The sequence below is a fragment of the Lampris incognitus genome, chromosome 3 (assembly GCF_029633865.1).
Source record: "Lampris incognitus isolate fLamInc1 chromosome 3, fLamInc1.hap2, whole genome shotgun sequence".
Classification (NCBI taxonomy): Eukaryota; Metazoa; Chordata; class Actinopteri; order Lampriformes; family Lampridae; genus Lampris; species Lampris incognitus.
This window is the reverse complement of record NC_079213.1, coordinates 1,407,448-1,433,746: the sequence shown is the minus strand read 5'-3', so window position 1 is coordinate 1,433,746 and position 26,299 is coordinate 1,407,448. Positions and strand designations below refer to the sequence as shown.

Here is a 26,299-nt window from a genome sequence, read left to right as displayed (position 1 = left end):
GAAAGTCTACTCTAGGGTGCTGGAAAGGAGGCTCCGACCGATTGTTGAACCTCGTATCCAGGAGGAACAATGCGGATTCCGTCCTGGCCATGGAACAACAGACCAACTCTTTACCCTTGCGGAAGTGCTGAGGGGGGCATGGGAGTTTGACCATCCAGTCTACATTTGTTTTGTGGACTTGGAGAAGGCTTACGACCGTGTACCCCGGGGCACTCTGGGGGGTACTGCGGGAGTAAGGGGTACCGGGGCAGTTGCTACAAGCCATCTGGTCCTTGTATAACCAAAGTGAGAGCTCTGTCCACATTCTCGACACAGAGTCTGACACATTTTCGGTGGGTGTCAGACTCCGCCAAGGTTGTCCCTTGTCTCCGATTCTGTTTGTGATATTCATGGACACGATCTCAAGGCACAGCCAAGGTGAGGAGTGTGTCCATTTTGGGAACCTCAGAATTGTATTTTGCTCTTCGCAAATGATGTGGTTTTGTTGACTTCATCAGAACATGACCTCCAGCCCGCACTGGGGTGGTTTGCAGCTGATTGTGAAATACCCGTGTGAGAGTCAGGACCTCCAAGTCTGAGGCCATGGTTTTCTACCTGAAAATGGTGGATTGCTCCCTCCGGGTTGGGGATAAGTTGTTGTCTCAAGTGAAGGAGTTCAAGTATCTCGGGGTCTTGTTCATGAGTGAGGGTAGGATGGAGCAGGAAATTGACAGGCGGTTGGTGCAGCATCAGCAGTAATGTGGACATTGTACCAGACCGTTGTCGTGAAGAGGGAACTGAGCCGGAAGGCAAAGCTCTCTATTTAGTAGTCAGTCTTCGTTCCAACCCTCAGCTATGGTCATGAGCTTTGGGTAGTGACTGAAAGGGTGAGATCGCGGACACAAGCCGCTGAAATAAGAGTCCTCCATAGGGTGTCTGGGCTCAGCCTTAGAGATAGGGTGAGGAGCCTGGACATCTGGAGGGAGCTTGGAGTAGAGCCACTGCTCCTTCACGTTGAAAGGAGCCAGTTGAGGTGGTTCGGGCATCTGATTAGGATGCCTCCTGGGCGCCTTCCTTTGGAGGTTTTCCGGGCACATCCAACTGGGAGGGGACCCCGGGGTAGACCCAGAACTCGCTGGAGGGACTACATGTCCAATCTGGCCTGGATACGCCTTGGGATTCCCCAGGAGGAGCTAGAGGGTGTTGCTGGGGAGAGGGACGTCTGGTGTGCCCTACTTAACTTGCTGCCACTGCGACCCGACCCCGGAGAAGCCGCTGAAGATGAATGAATGTATTAAAGTTGTAAAAAAAAAAAAAAAAAAAAAACTGCTGAAGTTTGTGGACGACACAAGCATCATCGGCCTTATCCAGGATGGTTACGAGTCTGCATATAGATGGGAGGTTGATCAGCTGGCCCTCTGGTTTAGCCATAACAACCTGGAGCTGAACATGCTCAAAACAGTGGAGATGACAGTGGACTTCAGCAGGAACCCCCCAGACACTGCCCCCCCCCACCATACTCAACGTATGGTGAGGGGGGGCAGTGTCTGGGGTGAAAACCTACAGATTTCTGGGTTCCACAATCAGCCAGGACCAAAGGTGGGCATTCAACATAGACACAATCATCCAAAAGGCCCGGCAGAGGATGTACTTTCTCCACCAGCTCAGGAAGTTCAACCTGCCTCCGGAACTGCTGATTCAGCTCTACACTGTAATAATCCGGTCTGTCCTCTGCACATCCGTCACTGTCTGGTCTGGATCGACCACCAAACAGGACAGGGACAGACTACAATGGACAGTTAGGTCTGCAGAGAAAATCATTGGTGCCAACCTGCCCTCCATTCAGGACTTACACACCTCCAGACTCAGGAAACGGACAGGCAACATCACTGCAGACCCATCACACCCTGGTCACAACCTGTTCCAACTCCTCCCCTCTGGTAGGTGCTACAGAGCACTGTACCCAAAACAACCAGATATAAAAACAGTTTCTTTCTGCGGGCTGTCATTCAAATGAACACTTAACACTGTCAATAAACCAACCATGTTGTATATACTGCACTTTACATGTTGTATATACTGTACTGTACATATTGTATCTACTGTACTGTACATGTTGTATATACTGTACATGTTGTATCTACTGTACATGTTGTATCTACTGTACTGTACATATTGTATCTACTGTACTGTACATGTTGTATATACTGTACATGTTGTATCTACTGTACTGTACATGTTGTATATACTGTACATGTTGTATATACTGTACTGTGCATTGTACATATACTGGTACACTCTGTCATGTCCATCTACCTCAGGCATGTATGTCAGTAACATGTATTTCAGCATCTCTGATATATTCTCTGCACCACTGCACTTTATCAGCTCTTATTTCACCTGTATGAGTCAGTCCTTGTGTATATATATGTGAATATTGTTATGTTGTAGTGTTGTTATTCTATGGTAAGTACAGAGATAGCCACGACATCAGAGTCACATTCCATGTATGTGAAGACCTACATAGTATATGTGCAGACCTACATGGCCAATAAACATGATTCTGACTCTGATGTATCTATATATGCAGTGCATTCAGCTGTGAAGGTGGCTTTAGACTAGTATTTGTACAGTATTTGTATTAGTAATGTGTATACGTACTGTATTGTGTTACACAGTTCAGCAGTGACTCCAGCGATGGTGGATGCCGTGTTAGCAGAGCTTCCTCCTCTGATCTCAGAGAGCGACATGCATGTTTCCCAGATGGCTCTGAGCTTTCTCTCCACGCTAGCCCACACACACCCCTCCTCACTGGGCCAGCTGAGTGGCGGGGCCATCCTAACACAGCTCATCACGCTGGTCCGATCCCCACTCCTGCAGGGAGGAGCCCTCGCAGCCATGCTCGACTTCTACCAGGTACTTACTCGGTGTGTGTGTGTGTGTGTGTGTGTGTGTGTGTGTGTGTGTGTGTGAACTTTATTCAGCTTTGAAAAGAGAAATAATTTACCCAAAATCCACCATTAATACCTGACTCAGGCCGGTACCTCTCTATGGACTGACCTCTCTGCTGTAGAGAAAGACAGCAAAAAAACATTAAAACCACAGCTGGTCTGCTAGGTGTCAGTGAGAAGTCCAGAAGGTCACATGTTCATATTACCTCTGCTCTTACATATTCCCAACACCATGCAGACACAACGTTTAGTGGAAGAAACGTTTCATTGTCATCTAAGTGACCTCTTCAGTCTCACCTGACTGCAGGTGTCCCACCCTTATAAACAGCATGGTGGCGTTACAACCGAACGAACGGTCAGTTTCATATGCAAATTGCCGTGACTATTAACTAGCGTTATAATGGCCACGTGTACTATTCACAGAGGCTTGGGGAATGTTTGCAATCACAGCATTGTAAGATGGTGACAGATGTACTCTTACCTGCAGTCAGGTGAGACTGAAGTGGTCGCTTAGATGATGATGAAACATTTCTGTCAATAAATGTGGTCGGATGAACTGATTCAACTTTCTTTGATGAAAAAGCGGTGGCGGTATTTGTTTCATAGTCAGTCAACGCTGGTGTAGCAACACAACAATTCTTCGTCGCTGCTGCTGTTATGATCTTGAATTCATCAGTTTGAAATGCAGACCACATTATCTTCTGAGAAAATTCACTTCAACTGTATTAGTTGTGTTTACATCCCACCACAAGCTAATGCTAACACAGCCATTAGTGAACTCTTCCAACACATTTCCCATGTTGAAAACTCCAACCCTGACACGTCTGTCATCATGTTAGGTGATTTCAACCATATGAACCTGTCCCTCGAACTCCCAAATTATTAAGAAACAAGTCACTTGCCATAGCAGAGAAAACAAAACATTGGATCACTGCTACATCTCAATTTCGAATGCTTAGCGCGCATTCCCGAGGGCTCCACTGGGGAAGTCCAACCACGCCGTGTTACTCCTCATCCCAAAATACAGACAAAAGCTTAAATCCATCAAGAAAACCTCCAAATCTGTCAGGTCCTGGTCCTTGGATGCCATTGAAACACTTCAAGGGTGCTTTGAATGCACTAATTTAGTGCAGCTTTCGACTCCCTCAATGAACTCACTGACACAGTGATGTCATACATCAAGTTCTGCGGGGAGATGTGCATCCCTACCAAAACAGTGACATTGTATGGTAATAAAAAACCCTGGTTCTTACACAAAGAAAAGAACTGGGCGTACAAAAACAGAAACATGGATTAGTACAGAGCAGCCAAGTATACGTTGCATGCTGCAATAAGAGAAGCTAAGTCAAAGCTACGCAACAAAATTGGAACAATTCTCTTCCAGTAACTCAAGAGCAATATGGAAAAATCTTAAGGAAAGACAGATTACAAAAAACACCCCTGCTCCCCTCCAGATAATGACCATAACCTCCCAGATAAATTAAATAAATTTTGTGCAAGGTTTGATAAACCTAGTCCACCAGCCATCCCCCTGCTCCCACTCCAATGCCACCCCTTCTGCATCCAGGAGGATGAGGTGAGAGCTACATTCAAGAAGCTGAACACTAGGAAAGCAGCAGGGCCAGACGGCATCAGACCTACTTTATTGAGCCACTGTGCAGCACAACTGGCCCCAATATTTTCCACCACATTTAACATCTCTCTAAGCCCATGTACTGTCCCACAGTGCTCCCAGCTCTCTACCATCATTCCTGTGCCAAAGTCCTCAAAGATCACCTGCCTCAATGACTTCAGACCAGTTGCCCCAACATCTATGGCCATGATGAGGGTATCATTCTGTCATACTTGGAATCTTGCACCTCCCCAATGATGGACCCTATCAAGCCAACTGGTCTGTTGAGTTAGCAAGCAGTTAGCATAGCCCTCCACCATGCCCCGCAACATCTGGAATCACAACACCTACACACACATCCTGTTCATAGACTTTAGTTCCACCTTCAACGTCATCAACCCCCTCAAACTCTTTACCATACTCTTGGATATGAACATTGACCCAGCCATATGCCACTGGATTCAGAGCTTCCTGTGGAACAGGCCACAGAGGGTGAAGGTTAATAACCTAACCTCACACCCTCTTACCCTCAGTACAGGTGCTCCTCAGGGCTGTGTGCTCTCCCCCTGACTCTTCTCACTTTACACCACCCACTTCACATCCACGGCTAGCTCTGTGAAAATAATAAAATATGTAGACGACACAACCATTGTAGGCCTCATCTACATCAATGATGAAACCCAGTATCCCACTGCAGTAGACCAAGCTGTCACTTGGTGCACAAACAACAACTTTCTTATTAAATGTATTTCTAGTTGTTCCCCTTTTCCCACCCAATTAACCCAATGGCATATGGCCAGAACTCTTGTCGAATAACTCCCCTGGCTCACGTTTCCACAAGGAGATAGTCGTAACACCAGCTTCCTTCAAATTTGTGTTTTCTGCTCTCGCTATTTTACACGCTGAAGCCTCGCATGGACTGCATTACCTTAAGGCCACGAAGGAGATGTAGGGAGAATGCTTTCAGTTGCTTGGCTGCAGGCGCCCGGATGGGCCAGAGGGGTCGCTGGAGAACAACGAGTCCCGGAACACTACACCGATCTACACCCACTATCCCTTGGGTAAGGCTGGCCTAATGAATACCTTACCCCGTGGACGCTCTGACCATGACCGGTTACATTGAGTCTGGGATACGAACCTCCCAGCCACATGACGAGCGGATTGTAAGAATGGCGGTTTATTCTGCTCGGCCATCAGAGTGGCTGGTACAAACAACAACTTTCTACTTAATACAGCCAAAACCCAAGAACTCGCTTGCAATGCATGCCAGATCCCAAAACACCCATACAAATGAACGGAGACCCCATCACCACCACTGACTTTTTAAAATCCCTTGGAACATACATCAGAACCAACCTGAAGCGGAAAATTAACACTGAACGCATCACTGCAAAAGCTCAACAACGACTTGACTTTATTAGGCAGCTTAAAAAATACCAGATTGAACATCAACTGCTCGTTCTGTTTTACTCAGCCATTACTGAGTCATCATAACATCTTCTATTACAGTATTATAGTATTACAGTATTACAGTATGGTACGGCGGCACAGACAGTCAAACACGGAAAAAAACTGCAGCGGATTGTCAACAAGGAATCCAAAATCGTAGGCAACCCACTCTCCTCAGTTGAATCTCTACATACTAACCAGACTGTAAAGCAAGCAAAGAAGATCACCTCTGACCCCTCACATCCTGCTCATCACCTCTTCCAGCTCCTTCCCTCAGGGAGGTGCTACAGCTCACTGTCCACTAAGACTAAACACTTCACAAAGTTTTTCCCCCTAGCCATCAGGACTCTGAATTCCTCCCTGTAGTCCCCTCCTCACACACCACTGGCATAAACACCACCATTTACCTGATTGTTATGCGTGATATGTTTGTTTCTGTTATTGTGTAACTGTGTTGCTCGTGATAATATGTGGAGTGTCTGCTCTTGCAATTTCTCTTTCCTTGGTCATGTGGCTAATAAACTATCTATCTATCTATCTATCTATCTATCTATCTATCTATCTATCTATCTATCTATCTATCTATCTATCTATCTATCTATCTATCTATCTATCTATCTATCTATCTATCTATCTACTGTAAACTTAAAATGAAATAGAGAATTCACATCTTCAGAATTATATTGAAGATAAAAACTTGATGATAATTGCTTATTAAAAATATTATTTGTATTAACATTTATTAATATTCTTAAGCTATCACCCTAAATACTTTAACAAGGTCCACTGATGTGGATTTCAAATCCACCTATTTCAGTGCATGGTTCAGCAACAAATCTCTCCAACTTTGTGAAGGTTCACAACTGAAACAGATCAGACCAGTCCAGATGGCCTGTCGAACTTTGAGAGAAAGTTGTGAGGAGATGAAAACCTGCTGTAAAGTCCGTTATAACAACATAAAAAATAAACAAAGCACAACCCAGACGTGAGCAAGATCGGGCCATCCTCCTAAACTAAGAAACTATGAAGCTAAGGTGTCAGAAACGTGAAGTTCCAGTAGCATCCTTACCTGGTTAGACTGTCATGGTAGGATCAGCTGATATCAACATGCTGGAGTGAATGTCTGACTCTCAGGACATGACATACAGGATACTCACTTATGCTAACTGGTGTTTAACTGTCAAGATATGAATCACGGGTTTTATGAGCACTCTCACCTGTCTGTCTGTCTGTCTGTCTGTCTTGATATTATTCTGTCTGCCTGTGTAGGCGTTGGTAGCCACAGACACTCCTGGTCTTGGTTATATGGACTTGCTGCGGATGCTGACGGGACCAGTGTATGCCCAGATTTCTGCGTTAGCTCATAAACAGGCCTACTGCTCCATCGCAAAATGTGTGGCTGCCCTTACGACCGCCTGTCCCAGAGAGGGCCTTGCAGTCGTCGGACAGTTCATCCAGGTAGCCTGCCTTTCTGCTGGCTGTCTCTCCCTGTCTTCCTGCCTTTGTGTCTCTCTGTGTGTATGTCTGTAGCGAGTCAGTTCCTCTAGGTCATCTGATTGATGTTACTGCTGTTTAAGTAGGTGGGCAGAGCTTGGGACTGGTGGGCGGGGCTATAGAAGCACTTAGTTTTACCTGTGGTTTATTTGTTGTCTAATCAGGAAGCATCAAAAGTTTTCTGGTGTTTCTCCTCAACCGACAGGATGTGAAAAACAGTCGCTCAACTGACTCCATCAGACTGCTCGCTCTGCTCTCATTGGGTGAGGTGGGGCATCATGTAGACCTCAGCAGCCAACCGGAACTCAAGACGGTCATCTTGGATGCATTCTCTTCTACCAGCGAAGAGGTCTCTGTCTGTCTCGCTGTCTGTCTGTCTCTGGATTTCAGTAACTTGACATGATCAGGTTTGTCAGCTGTCTCTCTCGCCCTGTTTCTCTCTCTGGCTGTCTGCAGGTCAAGTCTGCAGCCTCCTATGCTTTAGGGAGTATCGCTGTAGGGAACCTCCCAGAGTATCTCCCCTTCGTGCTGCAAGAGATCTCGTCTCAGCCCAAACGCCAGTACCTCCTCCTGCACTCCCTCAAAGAGATCATAGGTAAGCACATTTCATCCATGTTCTCCTAAATATGTTAATAAATACCACTTCCTCATTCATGTTCCAGATGAATAGCATAAAGCTACGCCTGTAAACCAGCATGTGAGGAAGAGAAGGAAGTCTCCTAATCCATCAGAAAAACAGAAGGAGTTTTATGTTACGTTGGCCTGTGTTCAACACCACACATTTCATCAGTTTGAATAGTGGCGTTACCGCAGCAGACACACAACAGATCTAATAGTGGGGGTTAACACGGTTTCTTCAACAGAGCCCAATGGTGGTGAGGTAAGTAGAAGGTGGTTACCTAAAACTTACTCAAATAAGAAAACAGCCGCATACAAAGCAGTTCAGCTGTATATTAAAGAACGCCTGCAGTCAAAATCTTGATTTCTGTAGTTTTTACATCTGTAGTTTTTACATCATAATTTGTAGTAACTTCTGTTATAAAACAAAGTTTAAAATGTTCTAACTGTTAGTTATCCCTGTGTGTGTGTGTGTGTGTGTGTGTCCACGGCAAATCTCGCAAAATACCGGACCTGTCAACCTAACATGTTTTGTTCAGTTATCACTGTATGATGAAGAACCTTGTGGTTGCGGTGATTGAAAACCGTTTGTTCTTGCTAACACCGCTCCCCCTCTTCATTCGCTCTCTAGCTCGCTTGACCAGCGCTGCTTCTGTCGCCGCCCAGTCTGAGTCAACCGTGCGCATGCGCCCCTCACATCTATGGTTGACACGGATGGGACAACGACGTGATAAAAAGTTATTAAAAGAATTTTTATAATCCAAAAAAAGTGAAATTGATAAAGGAACAACTTTCTGCAGGTTGCGGTCAAGCTAACTGTGGATAAATCAGTACCGGTGTTTCATAACGGCTGACAAACGACAACCCATTAAGACCGAACCTAACATTTGGGTGTATATCCCTTTAAGATTGGGTGAGACATTTGCATGCTTCTCCCTTCAGAGCCGGATGTGACGTGGCGCGTTTTAGATGATGTCATCATCTTCAAGACAGGTGACCGATGAAATGCATGGTGATTTGCTGAAATACACGTGGGGAAGGCAAAATGCATTATTGGATGCATTTCCCCCCAGCATTCTCAGCCCGTCTTATCATCTTAGCACCATGTGGACCACAAAAAAGTTTGTAAAGCTGTGCTTCAGATGGTGACAGGCTGACGACCTGAGCGAGGGAGCAGCGTTGATGCTGAGGACAGCAGTTACTGTGAGGATGAAAACTGACTGTGAAGATCCAGTCCCAGGTTAGGATGTGACTGCTGAGCTACTAGCCGAGGCGCAGGAGCTACCAGCCGAGGCGCAGGAGCCACCAGCCGAAGCTCAGGAGTCCCCAGCCGAGGCTGAGGAGCCACCAGCCGAAGCTCAGGAGCCACTAGCTGAGGCTCAGTGGGCGAGAGACACGTTGGAGCAGGAGGAGGATTTCGGCGAGTTTGCTGGATTGCGGATTTAAAAAAAAAAGTTAATGAACATTAGAGCAAAGGCCATAATTTCCAATTTAAGCCAAAGGTTTAAGCTCCCAAGTGGCTTTATTTCCTGTTTTGACCTGCTGCAGAGGCTGAGAAATTAAAGTTTTAGTGAATGCTGACAGGTATGTTAAGTTTTTCAGAAACCCTCAGGTGTTGGAGGTTGTTTCCAGGCACTGCTGTACGTTGTAGAATGGTTTTTAGAGAGCGCCTCGCATCATAATAGGTTAAAAAAGAAGCGGAGAGACTGAAGATGGATCCTTCAACCATGTTATGAGTGTTGTCGTTGCATAGTTTGCAACTCCGCTGTTGGCAACACGTGTTTGGAACAGCACACATCACAACAATCAGCCGAGCCAACAGAGTCACCACGACGAAGACCTGTGTTCATATAAGCTGATGACTGTCACATGAAATAATTACTTAAATAATGATAAATACCCCCATCACTTCTCCTCTCAGCCTGAATAAGCCTGACAACGTTCATATCAGCCATGCCTGGTTCTGCTGCAGTAACATGACAGCCAGCACGCCAGTCAAACATCAGCACCATGCTGAATGGTACGGCAGCTGCGAGGTGCAGGCCAGGCTGTTGACAAACTCGGTTGTAGGTTTATTTATGAAGCAGTGTGGCCGTTCCAGCGAGTAAACAAACGATGTTCCTGTCATTTCCCCCTCGTCACTTCTAAAAGATCTATGGCAACATGGCTGACAGCAGCTTATACCGCTGTCCACAGCTAAATGAAGTTAGCCACAAAGCTAGCTGATGCCATGTGTATTGGTGACAGACCAGCGATTAAACTGTAGCGTTTAACTTATACTGCCTGAAGAAAGCCGTGGTAAATATGTCTGTGACTTGCATGTCTGTAGTTACAGTCACTGCATTGGAAATAGTTAAACCAGAGGGGACCCGTAGATAAACGTGAGCTGAACAAGTATCGAACATGGCTTATCCAGCTACACACAACACACAGCAGTTAACTGGTACTGATTTATCTGCTTATTTTGTTTTTATTCATTCTTTATTTTCTCACTGTTCATTTCTATAAAGCTCGACAATGTATATTAGTGTTAAATATTATTTTATACAGTTATTTGATTATGAACGCAGCCTTCTGAGACCGATGCTTGGTCATATCGGTGCAAAATCAAGAAACAAACAACATAGAAAAGGTCGATTTTCATTCCAGCTCAAAAATTCACTTTATCAGCCATCATATCAGTAATTGATGAATTAGGGTCACATCCTTCTTCAACTTCCACCATTTGATCCTTGGCTCTGCCTTCACTCGCTTCCTCTTCTTGGTCTCCCAAGTCATCCTACAGACCACCATCTGATGCTGCCCAGCTACGTTCTCCCCTGTCACCACCTTGCAGTCTCCAATCCCTTTCAGATCGCGCCTTCTACATAAGATATAGTCCACCTGTGTGCACTTTCCTCCACTCTTATACGTCACCCTGTGTTCCTTCCTCTTCTTGACATATGTATTCACCACAGCCATTTCCATCCTTTTCACAAAATCCACCACCATCTGTCCTTCCACATTTCTCTCCTTGACACCATACCTACCCATCACCTCCTCATCGCCCCTGTTCCCTTCACCAACATGCCCATTGAAGTCCACTCCAATCACCACTCTCTCCTCCTTGGGTACCCTCTCCACCACGTCGTCCAACACACTCCAGAATTCTTCTTTCTCTTCCATCTCACACCCAACTTGCGGGGCATATGTGCTGATAACATTCAGCAATAAACCTTTGATTTCCAGCTTCATACTCATCACTCTGTCTGACACTCTCTTCACCTCCAGCACACTCTTGACATACTCTTCCTTCAGAATGACCCCTACCCCATGGTAGAAGAGTTTGAACCCACCTCCGATACTCCTGGCCTTACTCCCCTTCCACCTGGTCTCTTGCACACACAGTATTCCTACCTTTCTTCTCTCCATCATATCAGCCAGCTCTCTCCCTTTACCAGTCATAGTGCCAACATTCAAAGTTCCAACTCTCACCTCCACACTCCTACCCTTCCTCCTCTTCTGCTGCCTCTGGACATGTCGTTCCCCTCTCCTTCTCCTTTGCCCAACAGTAGCATAGTTTCCACCAGCACCCTGCTGGTTAACAGTACTGGTGGTGGTTGTTGGTAACCGGGGCCTCAACCGATCCGGTATGGAAATCTGATTTATGATCCGCATATTTGATTTGGCGAAGATTTTAGGCCGGATGCCCTTCCTGATGCAGCCCTCCCCATTTATCCGGGCTTGGGACCGGCACTAAGGATGCACTGGCTTGTGCATCCTCAGTGGCTGGGTTCCTCTAGGATACCCTGATAAACTTGGGAATTCATTTTCCCCTCTGATGGCACGCAGTCCAGTCCTGAGGCAACAAAACAGCCCCAAATCATGATGATTTCTCCACCATACTTCACTGTTGGGATGATGTTTTCATGTCGGTATGCGGTGCCCCTTTTACGCCACACGAAGTGCTGTGTGTTCTTCCCGCACTGTTCAGCTTTAGTTTCAACAGTCCACAAAGCATTTTCCCAGGAGCGTTGCTGAGTGTCAAGGTGGTCTTTGGCAAGCTTCAGGCACAGTGATGTTTTTTTTGTTCAATTTTTTGCGTATAGCGGACTCATGAACAGAGGTGTCAGCTGGCTCCAGGGATTCCTTCAAGCCTTCAGCTGTTACTCTAGGCTTCCTCTTTACCTCAGCAAGCCTTCTGCCTTGTGCTTTTGGAGTCCTCTTAGCTGGGCGCCCACTTCTTGGGAGAGTAGCCACAGTACTAAGTCATCTCAGTTGTCTACAGACCATTTGTCTGGCTGGACTGATGAATATCTAAACCCCGAGATTACTTTGTAACCCTTTCCAGCTTATGCAAATAAGCAGTTCTTGATCGGAGGTCTTTTGAGGTCTTTTTTGGTGAGGCGTGGTTCACATCAGCAGGTGCTTCTTGTGAATAGCAATCTCAAAATGTTTGAGTGATTTCTGTAAGTCAGAGGAGCTGTAACCCACACCTCCATTCTCGTGTCATTGTGTGGGCTCCAGGTTTGCTAGCTCCTGACTCTCATCAGCTGTAGTTGAGTCAGAGCCTCGGGGTTCACGTGTTCCGGGGTGTTCAGTATGGACAACAATACAATAACTTGTGTTGTTGTTAAACCAGATTGTGTTTGGTCATTATTGTAACTTAGATGACGAACACACCATATTTTGGGCGTCTATTCCGTTGCCTACCAACACGGGGATCACCGGTTCGAATCCCCGTTTTGCCTCCGGCTTGATCCGGCGTCTCTACAGACACAATTGGCCGTGTTTGCGGGTGGGAAGCCGGATGTGGGTATGTGTCCTGGTCGCTGCAGCAGCGCCTCCTCTGGTCGGGACGCCTGTTCGGGGGGAGGGGGAACTGAGGGGAATAGCGTGATCCTCCCACACACTACGTCCCCCTGGTGAAACTCCTCACTGTCAGGTGAAAAGAAGCGGCTGGTGACTCCACATGTATGGGAGGAGGCATGTGGTAGTCTGCAGCCCTCCCCGGGTCAGCAGAGAGGGCGGAGCAGAGACCGGGACGGCTCGGAGAGCGGGGTAACTGGCTGGATACAACTGGGGAGGAAAAGGAGGGAAATCACAAGAAACAAAAGAACAGACCATATTTTAAGACAAATTAATACAAAAATGCAATTCCAAAGGCTTCACCTACTTCTTCTTTCCAGCCTTGTGTGTGTGTGTGTGTGTGTGTGTGTGTGTGTGTGCGTGTGCGTGTTATAATAATGTGTGTGTGTACTATATTGTTTGTGTGTGCGTGTTATTATAATGTGTGTGTGTGCTGTATTGTGTGTGTGTGTGTACTATATTGTTTGTGTGTGCGTGTTATTATAATGTGTGTGTGCTGTATTGTGTGTGTGTGTGTACTATATTGTTTGTGTGTGCGTGTTATTATAATGGGTGTGTGTGCTGTATTGTGTGTGTGTGCGCTATATTGTTTGTGTGTGCGTGTTATAATAATGTGTGTGCGCGCTATATTGTTTGTGTGTGCGTGTTATAATAATGTGCGTGTGTGTGTTATATTGTTTGTGTGTGTATGTTACATTGTGTGTGTGTGCTATATTGTTTGTGTGTGTGTATTATAGTAATTTGCGTGTGTGTGTTATATTTGTGTGTGTGTACTATATTGTGTGTGTGTGTGCTATATTTTTTGTGTGTGTGTTATAATAATGTGCGTGTGTGTGTAATATTGTGTGTGTGTGTGCGTGTTATAATGTGTGTGTGTTATAATGTGTTATAATGTGTGTGTTATAATGTGTGTTATAATGTGTGTGTGTGCTATACTGTGTGTGTGTGTGTGTGTGTGTGTGTGTGTGGGGGGGGGGTCAGGATCAGCCTCAGTATCAGGACTGAAGCCCTACGTGGAGTCTGTGTGGTCTCTCTTGTTGAAGCACTGCGAGTGTCAGGAGGAAGGAACCAGGAATGTGGTGGCTGAGTGTCTGGGAAAACTCACCCTGATCGACCCCGAGACCCTGCTGCCCCGGCTCAAAGGATACCTGCTCTCTGGTACCTTCACTCTTCCCATCCATCCTTCCATACTACTCTTCTTAGTATATACGCATAACTCTGTTCACCCAGGGAGAAAGGATACTATCTATTATGTTGTGTTAATTATAAATTCTTCATTGTTAGTACTTGTATTATTTGCTATGTAGCTAATCCATATATTATATATTATCTATTACTTTTTTATAGATTATTCTATATTATATCATATCATTATATATATTGTTATAATATATGATATTATTATAATATATGAAATATTATATTATATATTATTAGATTAGGTTGGTTACTGCTGAGGTTTTGTTATTTTCTGAGTTTCTACTGTTTTCCTGTTGTCATCTTGTCAGTGGGCTGTTAGCTTGTGCTGTGTCTAGTCGTCGAGCGACACGGCGGCCGTATTCCACCTCACGCTGTGTCTAGTCGTCGAGCGACACGGCGGCCGTATTCCACCTCACGCTGTGTCTAGTTGTCCAGCGACACGGCGGCCGTATTCCACCTCACACTGTGTCTAGTCATCCAGCGACACGGCGGCCGTATTCCACCTCATGCTGTGTCTAGTCGTCCAGCGACACGGCGGCCGTATTCCACCTCATGCTGTGTCTAGTCGTCCAGCGTCACGGCGGCCGTATTCCACCTCACGCTGTGTCTAGTTGTCCAGCGACACGGCGGCTGTATTCCACCTCATGCTGTGTCTAGTTGTCCAGCGACACGGCGGCCGTATTCCACCTCACGCTGTGTCTAGTCATCCAGCGTCACGGCGGCCGTATTCCACCTCATGCTGTGTCTAGTCATCCAGCGTCACGGCGGCCGTATTCCACCTCATGCTGTGTCTAGTCGTCCAGCGTCACGGCGGCCGTATTCCACCTCATGCTGTGTCTAGTTGTCCAGCGACACGGCGGCCGTATTCCACCTCATGCTGTGTCTAGTCGTCCAGCGACACGGCGGCCGTATTCCACCTCACGCTGTGTCTAGTTGTCCAGCGACACGGCGGCCGTATTCCACCTCATGCTGTGTCTAGTCGTCCAGCGACACGGCGGCCGTATTCCACCTCATGCTGTGTCTAGTCGTCCAGCGACACGGCGGCCGTATTCCACCTCATGCTGTGTCTAGTTGTCCAGCGACACGGCGGCCGTATTCCACCTCATGCTGTGTCTAGTCGTCCAGCGACACGGCGGCCGTATTCCACCTCATGCTGTGTCTAGTTGTCCAGCGACATGGCGGCCGTATTCCACCTCACGCTGTTTTCTAGTTGTCCAGCGACATGGCGGCGGTATTCCGCCTCACGCTGTTTGACTTGATGTCTGCCTCTGTTTGAACCACATTCTCTACAGGCTCGTCCTATGCCAGGAGCTCCGTGGTCACAGCCGTGAAGTTCACCATCTCAGACCAACCGCAGTCTATCGACCCTCTGCTGAAGAACTGTATAGGTAACACACACACACACACTCTCTCTCTCTCTCTCTCTCTCTCTCTCTCTGCCTCTGTCTCTCTCTCTGTTGATCCTCTGCTGAAGAACTGTATAGGTAACACACTCTCTCTCTCTCTCTCTCTCTCTCTCTCTCTCTCTCTCTCTCTCTCTCTCTCTATTGACCCTCTACTGAACAACTGCAGATGTGTGTAACACACTCTCACACACACAATCAAGTCCAAGTCCTAGTTTCAAGTGGGTTTGCTCTGCCCCCCTGTGCTGATCTTCCAGGTGACTTCCTGAAGACTCTTGAGGACCCAGACTTGAATGTGCGTCGTGTTGCCTTGGTAACCTTCAACTCAGCAGCCCATAATAAGCCCAGTTTGATCCGAGAGCTGCTGGACTCAGTTCTACCGCATCTTTACAACGAGACCAAAGTCCGAAAGGAACTAATCAGAGAGGTAGGCCTCATGTAGCATCCTGTCCTCTGTGGAAAGCTCTCATACATGTGGGTGTGTAGTAATGATGACATGATGAACTCACTAGTCACCACGACCAGACACATACTGCTCTCTCTCAGATCCATCACTTCAAAACTCACTAGTCACCAGGACCAGACACATACTGTTCTCTCTCAGATCCATCACTTCTAAACACACTATTCACCAGGACCAGACACTTAATATTCTCTGTCAGATCCATCACTTCAAAACTCACTAGTCACCAGGACCAGACACTTGCTGCTCTCTCAGATCCATCTCTTCAAAACTCACTAGTCACTAGGACCAGACACTTGCTGCTCTCTCTCAGATCCATCACTTCAAAACTCACTAGTCACCAGCACCAGACACTTACTGCTCTCAGATCCATCAATTCAAAACTCACTATTCACCAGGACCAGACACTTAATATTCTCTGTCAGATCCATCACTTCAAAACTCACTAGTCACCAGGACCAGACACTTGCTGCTCTCTCAGATCCATCACTTCAAAACTCACTAGTCACTAGGACCAGACACTTGCTGCTCTCTCTCAGATCCATCACTTCAAAACTCACTAGTCACCAGGACCAGACACTTGCTGCTCTCTCAGATCCATCACTTCAAAACTCACTAGTCACCAGCACCAGACACTTACTGCTCTCAGATCCATCAATTCAAAACTCATTATTCACCAGGACCAGACACTTACTATTCTCTGTCAGATCCATCACTTCAAAACTCACTAGTCACCAGGACCAGACACTTGCTGCTCTCTCAGATCCATCACTTCAAAACTCACTGGTCACCAGGACCAGACACTTACTGCTCTCTCTCAGATCCATCACTTCAAAACTCACTAGTCACCAGCACCAGACACTTACTGCTCTCAGATCCATCAATTCAAAACTCACTAGTCACTAGGACCAGACACTTGCTGCTCTCTCTCAGATCCATCACTTCAAAACTCACTAGTCACCAGGACCAGACACTTGCTGCTCTCTCAGATCCATCACTTCAAAACTCACTAGTCACCAGCACCAGACACTTACTGCTCTCAGATCCATCAATTCAAAACTCACTATTCACCAGGACCAGACACTTACTATTCTCTGTCAGATCCATCACTTCAAAACTCACTAGTCACCAGGACCAGACACTTGCTGCTCTCTCAGATCCATCAATTCAAAACTCACTATTCACCAGGACCAGACACTTACTATTCTCTGTCAGATCCATCACTTCAAAACTCACTAGTCACCAGGACCAGACACTTACTGCTCTCTCTCAGATCCATCACTTCAAAACTCACTAGTCACCAAGACCAGACACTTGCTGCTCTCTCTCTGATCCATCACTTCAAAACTCACTAGTCACCACGACCAGACACTTACTGCTCTCTCTCTGATCCATCACTTCAAAACTCACTAGTCACCAGGACCAGACACTTACTGCCCTCTCTCAGATCCATCACTTCTAAACACACTAGTCACCACGACCAGACACTTACTGCTCTCTCTGATCCATCACTTCAAAACTCACTCGTCACCAGCACCAGACACTTACTGCTCTCAGATCCATCACTTCAAAACTCACTAGTCACCAGCACCAGACACTTGCTGCTCTCTCAGATCCATCACTTCAAAACTCACTAGTCACCAGCACCAGACACTTACTGCTCTCAGATCCATCAATTCAAAACTCACTATTCACCAGGACCAGACACTTAATATTCTCTGTCAGATCCATCACTTCAAAACTCACTAGTCACCAGGACCAGACACTTGCTGCTCTCTCAGATCCATCACTTCAAAACTCACTAGTCACTAGGACCAGACACTTGCTGCTCTCTCTCAGATCCATCACTTCAAAACTCACTAGTCACCAGCACCAGACACTTACTGCTCTCAGATCCATCAATTCAAAACTCACTATTCACCAGGACCAGACACTTAATATTCTCTGTCAGATCCATCACTTCAAAACTCACTAGTCACCAGGACCAGACACTTGCTGCTCTCTCAGATCCATCACTTCAAAACTCACTAGTCACTAGGACCAGACACTTGCTGCTCTCTCTCAGATCCATCACTTCAAAACTCACTAGTCACCAGGACCAGACACTTGCTGCTCTCTCAGATCCATCACTTCAAAACTCACTAGTCACCAGCACCAGACACTTACTGCTCTCAGATCCATCAATTCAAAACTCATTATTCACCAGGACCAGACACTTACTATTCTCTGTCAGATCCATCACTTCAAAACTCACTAGTCACCAGGACCAGACACTTGCTGCTCTCTCAGATCCATCACTTCAAAACTCACTGGTCACCAGGACCAGACACTTACTGCTCTCTCTCAGATCCATCACTTCAAAACTCACTAGTCACCAGCACCAGACACTTACTGCTCTCAGATCCATCAATTCAAAACTCACTAGTCACTAGGACCAGACACTTGCTGCTCTCTCTCAGATCCATCACTTCAAAACTCACTAGTCACCAGGACCAGACACTTGCTGCTCTCTCAGATCCATCACTTCAAAACTCACTAGTCACCAGCACCAGACACTTACTGCTCTCAGATCCATCAATTCAAAACTCACTATTCACCAGGACCAGACACTTACTATTCTCTGTCAGATCCATCACTTCAAAACTCACTAGTCACCAGGACCAGACACTTGCTGCTCTCTCAGATCCATCAATTCAAAACTCACTATTCACCAGGACCAGACACTTACTATTCTCTGTCAGATCCATCACTTCAAAACTCACTAGTCACCAGGACCAGACACTTACTGCTCTCTCTCAGATCCATCACTTCAAAACTCACTAGTCACCAAGACCAGACACTTGCTGCTCTCTCTCAGATCCATCACTTCAAAACTCACTAGTCACCAGGACCAGACACATACTGCTCTCTCTCAGATCCATCACTTCAAAACTCACTAGTCACCAGGACCAGACACATACTTTTTTCTGTCAGATCCATCACTTCTAAACACACTAGTCACCACGACCAGACACTTACTGCTCTCTCTCTGATCCATCACTTCAAAACTCACTAGTCACCAGGACCAGACACTTACTGCCCTCTCTCAGATCCATCACTTCTAAACACACTAGTCACCACGACCAGACACTTACTGCTCTCTCTCAGATCTATCACTTCAAAACTCGCTATTCACCAGGACCAGACAATTGACCCTTCGCTAAGCCCCGCCCCCTTGGTTACTGTTGCTATGCCTGGCAAGCTATCGCCTGTCCGCCAAATTTAAACATGGTGTTTATTGTCATGTCAGTGACAGATATTCCAGGTGAATTGACATCCAATTTCTGGAAAAGCAAGGAGATATCAGAGAGAAGTAGACAGGAAGGCTTGCAATATGCATTTGAAAGCTACATCCACAATATAATTTGTCAACGTGTGAATGGAGGGGAAATTAAAATGGAGGCTAAAGCCTACAGGTCCCAATATAAGACCCAGGCACCCCACGTCTTAACTATTCACGTTAAGGACAAGGAGATAAATGAACAACATTGCTCGTGTACAGCAGGGTAAGACAATATAGATAGTTGTATTTTAAGTTGTATTTTAAGCTGACGTTTAGTTATGACTCCATATAGCCTACTAGCTAGCTTTTGGATCTCGCTAACATTAGGCTTTGTTTTAGCTAGCCAGGCTAGCCAGCTGGATCAGGGGAGCTCACATGCACTTTCCCGTTTGTTTAAAGTGCATCAGGATATTGCTCACATATCGTGGGCTTGATCCATACACTGGATCTTATAAAGGCAAGAACAGAAGAGGCAGCTAAGTCCTGCACAAGTTTGCCACAACAATGGCACAAACCAAGAGGTGGTAAAATAAAGGCTGTGCCCGTATCATCGGTGGTGGTCGCAAAGGCTAGACAAGATCGAAAGCGGAGACCAGTTGACTGTCACTACACCTACAACATACAAAGTTAGGTATCAGGTTTGGTGGAACCGAACTAAAATGTAACGTGCATTGTTAGTACTAGATAGCTAACCTAGCTAGCTAGGCTAGCTAACGTTAGCAAGCTTACCTTGGAGCAAACAAATGTGTTTTTGTTTATCCTCGATGGATTCAGCTGTGAGTGAGGTCTTCCACACTGTTTGATCCACATTCGACATTTTTCCTCTTGTGTTTTAGGCTTAGGAAAAGCCCAAAATACGACCCCACCCTCCAAAATTTTAGGATATCTGCTGTCTGATTTGCAGGTACCGTAAGCGCACCGCTTCGGCATTTCCTCGATAGCTTGCCAGGCCTCCCCTGCTTAGTAACGGTTACTAATGTAGGATTTGACAGTGGCTGTTCTAGGGCGGGGCTTAGCGAAGGGTCAATTACTGCTCTCTCTCAGATCCATCACTTCAAAATGAACTCTCTTTGAACATGTCACGCATTTGTCATTATGTTTGACATTTTATAGACTGTTAATTGATTTTATAGACTGTTAATTTATTAATGGAAAGTCATCATCAGCTGCAGCCCTGCTGAATAGCACTGGAACGTCTGGAAATTACCGTTCAGGATGTCAAGCTGTCCTTCATCTTAGGAAATAAGCCTGAGTTGTTTTTTACATTTTACAACTGTGGTTTGAATTGAAAGTATTCAGTTTACCAATGGACATAGTACTGTTGAAGTATCCAGTAGTACTAAAACATGCACTTCACCAACAGATGTAGTTCTCTCTACATGGTAATGATGAAGAGCTGCTGAGGACGAGCTAGTTAGCATAGTTGTTGTAATGCCTTGTGTGTGTGTGTGTGTGTGTGTGTGTGTGTGTGTGTGTGTGTGTGTGTGTGTGTGTGTGTGTGTGTGTGTAGGTTGAAATGGGACCATTTAAACACACAGTAGATGATGGCTTGGACCTGAGGAAGGCAGCGTTTGAGTGTATGTACACTCTGCTGGACAGCTGTCTGGACCGGTTGGACATCTTTACCTTCCTAAACCACGTAGAGGACGGACTTAAAGATCACTACGACATTAAGGTGCTGACACACAACCCATATTTACCCAGCTAATACTTCACCAGTACACTGTTTGTTTCACAACCCATATTTACCCAGCTAATACTTCACCAGTGCACTGTTTGTTACACAACCCATATTTACCCAGCTAATACTTCACCAGTACACTGTTTGTTACACAACCCATATTTACCCAGCTAATACTTCACCAGTACCATCAGTTTGTTTCACAACACATATTTACCCAACTAATACTTCACCAGTACACTCAGTTTGTTACACAACCCATATTTACCCAGCTAATACTTCACCAGTACACTCAGTTTGTTACACAACCCATATTTACCCAGCTAATACTTCACCAGTACACTCAGTTTGTTTCACAACCCATATTTACCAGCTAATACTTCACCAGTGCACTGTTTGTTACACAACCCATATTTACCCAGCTAATACTTCACCAGTACACTGTTTGTTACACAACCCATATTTACCCAGCTAATACTTCACCAGTACCCTCAGTTTGTTTCACAATCCATATTTACCCAGATAATACTTCACCAGTACACTCAGTTTGTTACATAACCCATATTTACCCAGCTAATACTTCACCAGTACCCCCAGTTTGTTACATAACCCATATTTACCCAGCTAATACTTCACCAGTGCACTCAGTTTGTTACACAACCCATATTTACCCAGCTAATACTTCACCAGTACCCTCAGTTTGTTTCACAACCCATATTTACACAGCTAATACTTCACCAGTACACTCAGTTTGTTACACAACCCATTTTTACCCAGCTAATACTTCACCAGTACCCTCAGTTTGTTTCACAACCCATATTTACCCAGCTAATATTTCACCAGTACACTGTTTCACAACCCATATTTACCCAGCTAATACTTCACCAGTACACTCAGTTTGTTACACAACCCATGTTTACCCAGCTAATACTTCACCAGTACACTCAGTTTGTCACACAACCCATATTTACCCAGCTAATACTTCACCAGTACCCTCAGTTTGTTTCACAACCCATATTTACCCAGCTAATACTTCACCAGTACCCTCAGTTTGTTTCACAACCCATATTTACCCAGCTAATACTTCACCAGTACACTCAGTTTGTTACACAACCCATTTTTACCCAGCTAATACTTCAGCAGTACCCTCAGTTTGTTTCACAACCCATATTTACCCAGCTAATACTTCACCAGTACACTGTTTGTTTCACAACCCATATTTACCCAGCTAATACTTCAGCAGTACCCTCAGTTTGTTTCACAACCCATATTTACTCAGCTAATACTTCAGCAGTACCCTCAGTTTGTTTCACAACCCATATTTACCCAGCTAATACTTCACCAGTACACTGTTTGTTTCACAACCCATATTTACCCAGCTAATACTTCACCAGTACACTGTTTGTTTCACAACCCATATTTACCCAGCTAATACTTCACCAGTAACCTGTTTGTTTCACAAGCCATATTTACCCAGCTAATACTTCACCAGTACCCTCAGTTTGTTTCACAACCCATATTTACCCAGCTAATACTTCAGCAGTACCCTCAGTTTGTTTCACAACCCATATTTACCCAGCTAATACTTCACCAGTAACCTGTTTGTTTCACAAGCCATATTTACCCAGCTAATACTTCACCAGTACACTGTTTGTTTCACAACCCATATTTACCCAGCTAATACTTCACCAGTACACTGTTTGTTACACAACCCATATTTACCCAGCTAATACTTCACCAGTACACTGTTTGTTTCACAACCCATATTTACCCAGCTAATACTTCACCAGTACACTGTTTGTTTCACAACCCATATTTACCCAGCTAATACTTCACCAGTAACCTGTTTGTTTCACAAGCCATATTTACCCAGCTAATACTTCACCAGTACCCTCAGTTTGTTTCACAACCCATATTTACCCAGCTAATACTTAAGCAGTACCCTCAATTTGTTTCACAACCCATATTTACCCAGCTAATACTTCACCAGTAACCTGTTTGTTTCACAAGCCATATTTACCCAGCTAATACTTCACCAGTACCCTCAGTTTGTTTCACAACCCATATTTACCCAGCTAATACTTCAGCAGTACCCTCAGTTTGTTTCACAACCCATATTTACCCAGCTAATACTTCACCAGTACACTGTTTGTTTCACAACCCACATTTACCCAGCTAATACTTCACCAGTACACTGTTTGTTTCACAACCCATATTTACCCAGCTAACACTTCACCAGTAACCTGTTTGTTTCACAACCCATATTTACCCAGCTAATACTTCACCAGTACACTGTTTCACAACCCATATTTACCCAGCTAATACTTCACCAGTACACTCAGTTTGTCACACAACCCATATTTACCCAGCTTATACTTCACCAGTACACTCAGTTTGTTTCTGACGTTGTCTCATCGAGCTTTTATCCAAAGCAACTCACAGAAGAGTAGCAGTTTAGAGACAGCCATGAGTTACCCTGCAGGCATGTGTGAGTACTGAACAGTCGTGCTGTCGTAGTCAGAAACAGGTGTTGTCAGGTGTAATTAGCATGACATTGACATGGTTAGTCAACCAACAGTGCCGCGAATGATAGCAGAGTCCAAAAAATGCTACAGTGTACCAGTCGCACATGGAGACCATTTGTGGATGCTATGAGAAGTTTTGTACTGTTGTTGACTCTGCGCCCCCCTGTGGCCAAAAGCGGAAGTGTTGAACGGCTTCATTGTCTCATAGACCTCCATTCATGCTCTGGTTATCTGCCATTCATGCTCTGGTTATCTGGTGTATTAGTTTAGTAGAGAAGAGTGACGATGGAGGGTTGTTTTAGAAGAACAGCTGTTTGTCAGATGTACACCCATGAGCTAACGTGTCTCTAGTTGTGTCCCTGTGTCTCGTCTGTGTGAAGCAAATCATTTGGTCAGATTTAAGGGAATCCCACCCGGAGACAAACATTAGCAATCATTCACAGAAGGTTGAGTCAGTTCATCTGGACACAATGTTTACTGACAGAAATGTTTCATCATCATCTAGGTGACCTCTTCAGTCTCACCTGACTGCAGGTGTCCCCACCCTTATAAACAATACAGTGGCTGCAGGTGTCTCACCCTTATAAACAATACAGTGGCCGCAGGTACCCCCACCCTTATAAACAATACAGTGACTGCAGGTATCCCCACCCTTATAAACAATACAGTGACTGCAGGTGTCTCACCCTTATAAACAATACAGTGGCTGCTGGTGTCTCACCCTTATAAACAATACAGTGGCCGCAGGTACCCCCACCCTTATAAACAATACAGTGACTGCAGGTATCCCCACCCTTATAAACAATACAGTGACTGCAGGTGTCTCACCCTTATAAACAATACAGTGGCCGCAGGTGTCTCACCCTTATAAACAATACAGTGACTGCAGGTGTCTCACCCTTATAAACAATACAGTGACTGCAGGTGTCTCACCCTTATAAACAATACAGTGACTGCAGGTGTCCCCACCCTTATAAACAATACAGTGACTGCAGGTGTCTCACCCTTATAAACAATACAGTGACTGCAGGTGTCTCACCCTTATAAACAATACAGTGACTGCAGGTATCCCCACCCTTATAAACAATACAGTGACTGCAAGTGTCCCCACCCTTATAAACAATACAGTGACTGCAGGTGTCCCCACCCTTATAAACAATACAGTGACTGCAGGTATCTCACCCTTATAAACAATACAGTGACTGCAGGTGTCCCCACCCTTATAAACAATACAGTGACTGCAGGTGTCCCCACCCTTATAAACAATACAGTGACTGCAGGTGTCCCCACCCTTATAAACAATACAGTGACTGCAGGTGTCTCACCCTTATAAACAATACAGTGACTGCAGGTGTCCCCACCCTTATAAACAATACAGTGACTGCAGGTATCCCCACCCTTATAAACAATACAGTGACTGCAGGTGTCTCACCCTTATAAACAATACAGTGACTGCAGGTGTCCCCACCCTTATAAACAATACAGTGACTGCAGGTATCCCCACCCTTATAAACAATACAGTGACTGCAGGTGTCCCCATCCTTATAAACAATACAGTGACTGCAGGTGTCCTCACCCTCATAAACAATACAGTGGTATAACGACCCAAACCAACAACCAGTTTCATACGCAAATAGGGGCTTGAGCATTAACTAGACTTTAAACTCTAGTTAATGCTCACAGCAACTTGCATATGAAACCAATCATTTCAATGGCAAAGCACAGAGGACTGGGGAATAGTTGCAATCACAGCATTGTAAGATGGTGACAGATGTACTCTTAGCCCCCAGGTTCAGGGATGGTCGTTCCTTCTTCACATAGATGGCCTGTTTGACTCCCCGTTCAAACCAGCGTTCCTCCCTATCAAGGATATGTACATCCTCATCCTTGAAAGAGTGGCCACTGACCTGTAGATGGTGCAGACTGTGGAGTCCTGGCCTGTAGATGGTATAGACTGTGGAGTCCTGACCTGTAGATGGTGCAGACTGTGGAGTCCTGGCCTGTAGATGGTGTAGACTGTGGAGTCCTGGCCTGTAGATGGTGCAGACTGTGGAGTCCTGGCATGTAGATGGTGTAGACTGTGGAGTCCTGGCCTGTAGATGGTGTGGACTGTGGAGTCCTGGCCTGTAGATGGTATAGACTGTGGAGTCCTGGCCTGTAGATGGTGTAGACTGTGGAGTCCTGGCCTGTAGATGGTGTAGACTGTGGGGTCCTGGCCTGTAGATGGTGTAGACTGTGGAGTCCTGGCCTGTAGATAGTGTGGACTGTGGAGTCCTGGCCTGTAGATGGTGTAGACTGTGGAGTCCTGGCCTGTAGATGGTGTGGACTGTGGAGTCCTGGCCTGTAGATGGTGTAGACTGTGGAGTCCTGGCCTGTAGATGGTGTAGACTGTGGGGTCCTGGCCTGTAGATGGTGTAGACTGTGGAGTCCTGGCCTGTAGATGATGTAGACTGTGGAATCCTGGCCTGACATGTTAGCTGTCCTGTGTCGTGCCATCCTTTTGGCCAGCGTCTGTTTAGATTCCCCAATGTACAAGTCATGGTAATCCTCCCGGCACTTAACAGCTACACTATATTGCTGTTTGTGCTGGGGGACCCGATCCTTGGGGTGGACCAACCTCTGGCTCAGCATGTTTGTCAATAAACGTGTCCAGATGGACTGATTCAACTTCCTGTGATTTTATTACCCCTGTTAATGAGCATCAAGACATCAGGAATTTGGCGGCATGGTGGTCCAGTGGTCAGCGCTGTTGCC

At 45.7% G+C, this 26,299-nt stretch overlaps 1 protein-coding gene across 1 annotated transcript in view; it reads left to right on the top strand.

Annotated features, from left to right (window-relative positions):
- cand1 (cullin-associated and neddylation-dissociated 1) overlaps positions 1 to 26,299 on the top strand; it is a 102,533-nt gene that overhangs the window by 59,430 nt on the left and 16,804 nt on the right. Inside the window, exons 17-24 of the mRNA XM_056275754.1 lie at positions 2,658 to 2,895; positions 7,261 to 7,449; positions 7,691 to 7,834; positions 7,942 to 8,080; positions 13,933 to 14,109; positions 15,444 to 15,539; positions 15,812 to 15,981; positions 20,850 to 21,014. Coding sequence (XP_056131729.1) covers positions 2,658 to 2,895; positions 7,261 to 7,449; positions 7,691 to 7,834; positions 7,942 to 8,080; positions 13,933 to 14,109; positions 15,444 to 15,539; positions 15,812 to 15,981; positions 20,850 to 21,014 — 1,318 coding nt within the window. The remainder of the gene's footprint in view (positions 1 to 2,657; positions 2,896 to 7,260; positions 7,450 to 7,690; positions 7,835 to 7,941; positions 8,081 to 13,932; positions 14,110 to 15,443; positions 15,540 to 15,811; positions 15,982 to 20,849; positions 21,015 to 26,299) is intronic.